This window comes from Eulemur rufifrons, chromosome 2 (genome assembly GCF_041146395.1).
Source record: "Eulemur rufifrons isolate Redbay chromosome 2, OSU_ERuf_1, whole genome shotgun sequence".
NCBI lineage: Eukaryota > Metazoa > Chordata > Mammalia > Primates > Lemuridae > Eulemur > Eulemur rufifrons.
This window is the reverse complement of record NC_090984.1, coordinates 60,544,939-60,550,938: the sequence shown is the minus strand read 5'-3', so window position 1 is coordinate 60,550,938 and position 6,000 is coordinate 60,544,939. Positions and strand designations below refer to the sequence as shown.

The 6,000-nt window shown below is 52.0% G+C and overlaps 1 protein-coding gene across 2 annotated transcripts; it reads right to left on the bottom strand.

Moving 5' to 3' along the window:
- Positions 1-699: 699 nt before the first annotated feature.
- Positions 700-5,442, bottom strand: BCL2L2 (BCL2 like 2). 2 transcript variants are annotated; one of them, XM_069485504.1, is made up of 4 exons: positions 5,378-5,442; positions 4,992-5,079; positions 4,080-4,519; positions 700-3,438 (listed from the first exon to the last, which is right to left on the bottom strand). In XM_069485504.1, exons 3-4 carry the CDS (start codon positions 4,509-4,511, stop codon positions 3,289-3,291), a joined length of 582 nt encoding a protein of 193 aa, XP_069341605.1. In that variant the 5' UTR covers positions 4,512-4,519; positions 4,992-5,079; positions 5,378-5,442; the 3' UTR covers positions 700-3,288. The 2 variants fall into 2 exon arrangements, with proteins under 2 accessions (XP_069341605.1, XP_069341613.1); XM_069485512.1 differs by lacking the exon at positions 5,378-5,442 and adding an exon at positions 5,324-5,347.
- Between the last annotated feature and the right edge of the window lie 558 nt (positions 5,443-6,000).

The window sequence follows — 6,000 nt, the reverse complement described above, 5'->3', positions numbered from 1 at the left end:
TACAAAGGGATGGGCTGAATATTCCTGGAGATTCCATCCAATTTAGCAGTTTGCATTAAAATGGCTGAAACCAAATGTCTCAGGGGACCCAGAAAGGAAGCAGGGGCTCCATTTTTGCCAGACCTATTTTAAGTCTGAAGTAGGTAGCAGGGCATCATGGGGAAATGCTCATTACCACACACTTCTGATTAGAAGTTGAACCACAACTGGGAACTTGATCACTATCACACAAAGATTTTTGGTAGGTTTTTCTTTTGTTTCTTGTTTGTGGCAGTCTTAAATATCACATACCATATATATACACCCTCTTGAGGCTTGGGTTGGGTTAGATAGAGTTCTTGGCTTTGGGCATTTGGCCAGGGTGGGAGTAGGGTGAAGAGGATGGGGGAACAACTCTGATATATTTTTTTAATTATCCCAACACTTTCCCAAATCCCTGTTAATCTAATTCTTGCCCTTAACAAGGTCATGAAGAGATAATTAGATCAAGGAATATCCTGACCCCAGGCTATACAGTGTAGAAGTCACAAACCCTGTTCAGTCCTTCTCATTAAACTCTGGGCTTTATTTATTTTTTTAATACGACAATTACATATTACACAAAAATAAAAGTCAAATGAACTTGGTATTTATAAATTATTAAATAAAAATACAGGAATATATATTTATATTTATAGAGCTTCTTCTTTTCTTCTAAACTAACCAAATCTGTTCTGTCATTTTATGATTTAAAAAAGTAAAATAGTGTATGTATGCCCTAGAATAAGTGGGGAGTGGGAGAGTAGGATTAATAATCTCAGGACCGAGTTGCCCTATTTCCGCTCCTTCCTTGGCCTAAGCAAAGTCCCTATTTGTCCCTTTGGGCTCTGGAGAGCAAGAAACACCCTCTCCACCTATTTCATCTTTGAAAAATGGCAATTACATTTATTTCCCTTATTTTTTTAAAAAATGAAATGGATTTAAAAATTGGGAGCCATACTCAGCCGTCTTGGCCAAGAGCTAATCCCAAGCAACTATATGGCTCTAGAAGAGAGTCCCTAGTTTTCCCTGACAGAAGAGTCTCTGGGGTTTCCATTGCCCCTCAAACTAAGACGGGCAGGACAGGTCAAAACTACCCACTGTGGTCCCATCCAAGCTATACTTCTGGGAATCTAGACCGAGTCCTTTACCCTTTCAGAAAATAGCCTCTCCTTTCACCCAGGTATAAGGGCCTCAGAGCAGAACATTTTGGTAATTTGGCCATGGTCCCTGCTGCCCCTGTTTGCTAAAGGCCTGCAGGAATGCTAACTGGGATGGCATCCTGTGGTAGAGGGTAGGGTGAAGAGTCTGCCCCAAACCTGAGGGAGCACAGGCTCCAATTTGGAGCTGATGATCCAGTCAGTGGTTTTCCAACTTTTTTTTAGCAACAAACCCCTTAATGCAAATAAAATCTTACCCTGAACCCCGATATGTAAGACAGCTACAAGGGGAGCTGTTCTGTTTGAGGGCAAGTTGCCCAGCCCGCTCAGCCCCCCACCCCCTTCATCTCCCCAAGGACTCCTGAGGCAACCCCTAGGAAACTTCGGGGCTCTGCCAAGCAGTTTGAAAACCACTGGACTAGTTTGTCCTGAGCAAGTCAGAGACCCCCCACCCCACTGCTTGCCACAGACCAGCTCTGAGTTTCTGGTATCAGCATACTCACAACAGACCAGGTAGCACATGCAGTCAACCACCTCCCCTATAAATACCATTAAAAAGTGCAGCCCTCTCTCAAAAGCAAAAGTCTGGATTAACCCCTGAGGCCAATTTGGTCCCACATTCTAGCGAGCACAACTATGTTGCCACATTCTGGGACCAAGTGAAAATCTCCAAGAAGAGTCAACCATGGTCTAGCTAAGCTGATCAGTGCTCAGGATCACGGTCAGGGTTCTAGAGCACTGTTTCTGAAAGTCAGCATTGGAGAGCAGCAATTTTAGCACCTTGGAAAGTGCAGCAGTGAGGTCTGGCTCAGGGCATGCAACTGGAGTGAATCATTTCTTCCTCAAAAGAAAAAGCTATAATCTGAATCTGTTCTAGAGGACTGTGAGTTCTAAAGTTATCCTCAGACTCTGAGGTACAGACAAGTAACACCCATGCAAATAGCGTGGTTTCAAAGAAAACATAAATGCTTCTAGGTCACGGTAGGTACTCTAGAACCCATACTCCTGGCCCCTGATAAAGCAGCACCAAAGCCCACCACACAGAATAGGCCAGTCACGGAGTACCCATCACCCTCACACCCATGGGGTTCAGAGCTGGAACGGTCCTCTCAAGGCATCAACAGTCTCACTGAGACACAGTGCAGGACCCAGAGTGTATTCTAGATTGGCATTTACATCCACCCCCTCAAAAGGAAAATTAGGGCCCCAATTTAGAGTTACAGTTTGGATACAGAGGTCCCAGAGATAGGGTACACTCCAGGCACCATTGTGCCCCAGTGGGAGGGGAGGGTGGCAGACAAGTCCAGCTACCTAAGCCTCCACCCACCAAGTCTCCACAGCCCCGTCCTGTCAGTGCCCGGGAGGCAGCAGCAAGTGTGAGATGCACAAGGAAGGAGGATGATGAAGGAACAAGGCCAGCTGCAAAACCGTTCTTGTCTCCAAAGTCCTGCTAACGACTTTCTGGCATCGGGGCAAGGGGAGGGGAAATGTGGGGGTCGGGGGAGGGTTGGAAGGAGGGACAGAGAACTGCCCCTTGTTCTTGCCATTGCAAGAAGGAATGTTTTCTCCTTGAGGAATCCTACCACCACCAGGTTAGATTAGACAAGCAGCCCAGCATGCACATGAGCACACGTGCACATGCACACGTGTGTCCAAGCAGCCCACTGTCACAGCCACCTCTCCCTGTCACCTGAGAACCTTGAGTTTCCATTCCAAAGGGATGTGCCTTCTGTGTTCCCCAAATCCCAGTCATCCAGTAGAGACGCAACCCCTTATGAAAGTCCACTTTCCTCAGGGCTGCAAACCAGGCTCCAGGTAGTTTCATGTGCCCACACCTATAGGCATGATCCCTCCCACCTCCCCCCAACCCGGGAATAACTCCATCTCCTGCTCCCCTGACCTTCCCAAAACATTCCCCAATGTCTCCAGCTTACTTTTCCAATCGCCTGCCTGGCATACTCAGCTCCCTCACACACTACCTTTCCCCTGCCCATCCCTGTTCCATGCCCACCCATCCATTCACTCCACTTCTTCCAAGGGCAATTCTCTGTTCTGTTCCTGCTCTCCTGGCCCCCAGCCATACCTAGCCCCACCTGGCCCTGGGACTTTCTCACTTGCTAGCGAAAAAGGCCCCTACAGTTACCAGGGCCCCCAGTGCCACGGCCCCCGTCAGCACTGTCCTCACTGATGCCCAGTTCCCCTCCCGCAGACGCCGCGCCTCCTCCAGGGCCCCGTCCCCGTATAGAGCTGTGAACTCCGCCTGTGGGAGAGAAGGGAAGTAGGAGAGAAAGGAGAAAGGGATATCAGGAGAGGAAAGAGTGGAGAGAAGAGGAGAGGAAGAGTTCCAGTTCCATCCACTGCAAGCACTACCCCATACCCAGTTCCTCTCCAGCCAAAGCTCTGCTGGCTGCAAGCCCCTCTGATCCCCTGGGGTGCATCCCCACCCCTCGCCCCAAACTCTGGGTTCATTTGCTTTCTCTGCCTCAAGTGAACCCCATCCTTTCCTTGCTAAAATATTCTGCTCAGAACTGGGACCCTTTGCCAAGGCTTTCCTGATCACCGCCCATCCCTGATCCTCCCCACCTTGCATGCCATGTACTCAGGTGTAAAAAGTTCCTGACACCATTTCCCTGCAGGCACTCCTCCAGGCCTGTGTATCTGTCCTCTGCTTGGGACAATGAGCCCATCCAGTGATCACTGCATGGCAGCTCTGGAGTGCAGAGTCCAGTGTGACACCTACAGCGAAGCATCCCTCCATCTGATTCCACCCAAACAGGGAGACTCAGCCCTCATGCTTCGTTCCCAGCTCAGCTGCCCCAGCCTCCAATCACAGCCCGCACCTTCCCCCTGGAGACAGCTTTGCAGAGGGATGTGCAGAGTGGCAATTGAGAAGCTTCTTACCCAGCCCCCGCTGCTGTGGATCCAGTCGGCCAGCTGTGTCTCCAGGTAGGTCACCATCCACTCCTGCACTTGTCCCACCAGTGGCTCCATCTCCTTGTTGACACTCTCAGCACACAGTGCGGCCCCAAAGACGAAGAAGGCCACAAGGCGGCCCCAGTTGGGGCCCCCTTGGAAAAGTTCATCGGAGACCTGGGTGAAGCGCTGCTGGGCTGAGCCCGGGGTCACATGCAGCTGAGCCGCCAGATCAGAGAAGGTACGCCGGAAGCGGGTCTCGAACTCATCTCCAGCTGCCCGCATGGCTTGGTGCAGCGGGTCAGCTGCTGGGCCCTCCCCAGGGCCAGCTCCACAGACATAACCCTTCTGCCTCAGCTTATAGCCTACAAAGTCTGCCACCAGAGCCCGTGTGTCTGGGGCTGAGGCTGGGGTCGCCATCCGGGCAGCTGTAAGAGGCAAGGATGAAAGACTGGCATAAATACATGACTAGTATATGGACAGAGATACAGAAGGGGCATTTCCGGTTTGTCTGACCCAGTGAGACTGGGAGAGGGGAGGAAATGCTCCAAGACCACTGGGCAGGAAGGATCAAGAACAAGGGAATTAAGTCATGGTGTGGGGCCAGGACAAGAGGGGCTGGCCATTAAATTCATAATATGCCAAATTAAATGTAAAACAAGTAGATTTTATGTTTCAAATACTTTAGGTTCTTTTTATAATAAGACAACACCAGCTCTACAACACCCCTACGCACCCCACCCCCACCACAGTCCACACCTTCTTGGCTAGAGGAAGGGGCTTAGGACCTCCCTAGAAGCAAGATGTGAAGATGTTGGCAGAGGCGACAGAGACTGAAGAGAAAGGTGGGAGAAGCAAAGGGTTGCCCAGGACAGAGAAAAGAAGGGGTCACTCACTCACCCAGCCTGGATGGCAGCTCTTAGGACCCAGCACTGGTGGCAAGGAGCCCCCAGCTGGGGCCTTTCATCCTCCCGGCCAGCCTGGAGCCCTGGGAAGGGAAGGAGGTGATCAGAACTAAGCGGGGAAGCCCAGGGATCAGGGTCTGCCCTGAGAAGGGCTGGGGTTGCAGCTCCTGGGCCTGGGTCCCTGCCCCCAATGCTCTACCAGCTGTGTGGCCGAATCCATGTTTAATGACTGTCCTCCCGGGAAACCCAGGGCCAAGGGCTTCCTGCCACACCATCTCTACTCCCAGCTCCCCCGAGTGCAGCCCAAAGGCCCAGCTCCTCCCTTACCCCCGACCTCAGCCTGTCTCCAACCCCGCCCGCCTGCCAGGTTAGGGATCTCACGGGTCAGGCCGCTGCCGGGATCCGGGCCGTTTCCTGGTGCAGGAGCTGGGAGGGAGGGAGAGAGGGAGGAAGGGAGGGAAGGAAGGAGGGAGGAGAAAGGGGGGGCAAGAGGGAGGGCCCGGCGCCGGGTGATGATGGGGCCCAGAGATGCGTCCAGAGAGAGGGGCGGGGCTGGGACGCAGGCCTGGGAAGGGCCACAACTCGGGAAGAGAGGGCTGCCGAAGGCAAAGCAGGGCTAGACTGAGAGGGCACCGTGGCTCCTGAGCCTCGAGGCTGCCCAGAGAAGAGCACTGGGCCTCAAGACATCTAGGAGCAAATTCGGCATTTCTGGAAGGTCTCTGATGTTCCATGCACTTGTTGAACTTTTCCAGCTCTGGCCTGTGTGCCTGGAAAAGAGGAGTCGCTCCCATTACACTGGGAACTGTCTGCCAGGTGCCTTGCCATTGTGGGACTAACAGACACCACACGGACACTAAACCTTTTTCATTCTCTTTTCCCTAAGACCTTTAATCCAGTGGCCTCTTTGTGGGCTGGGACTTCAGCCAGACATCAGGGAACCAGGGAACCAGGACTTGGATCACAAGCAGTTTTTGCAGGTACTTTTCTTCCTCCTCTTCTTCTCC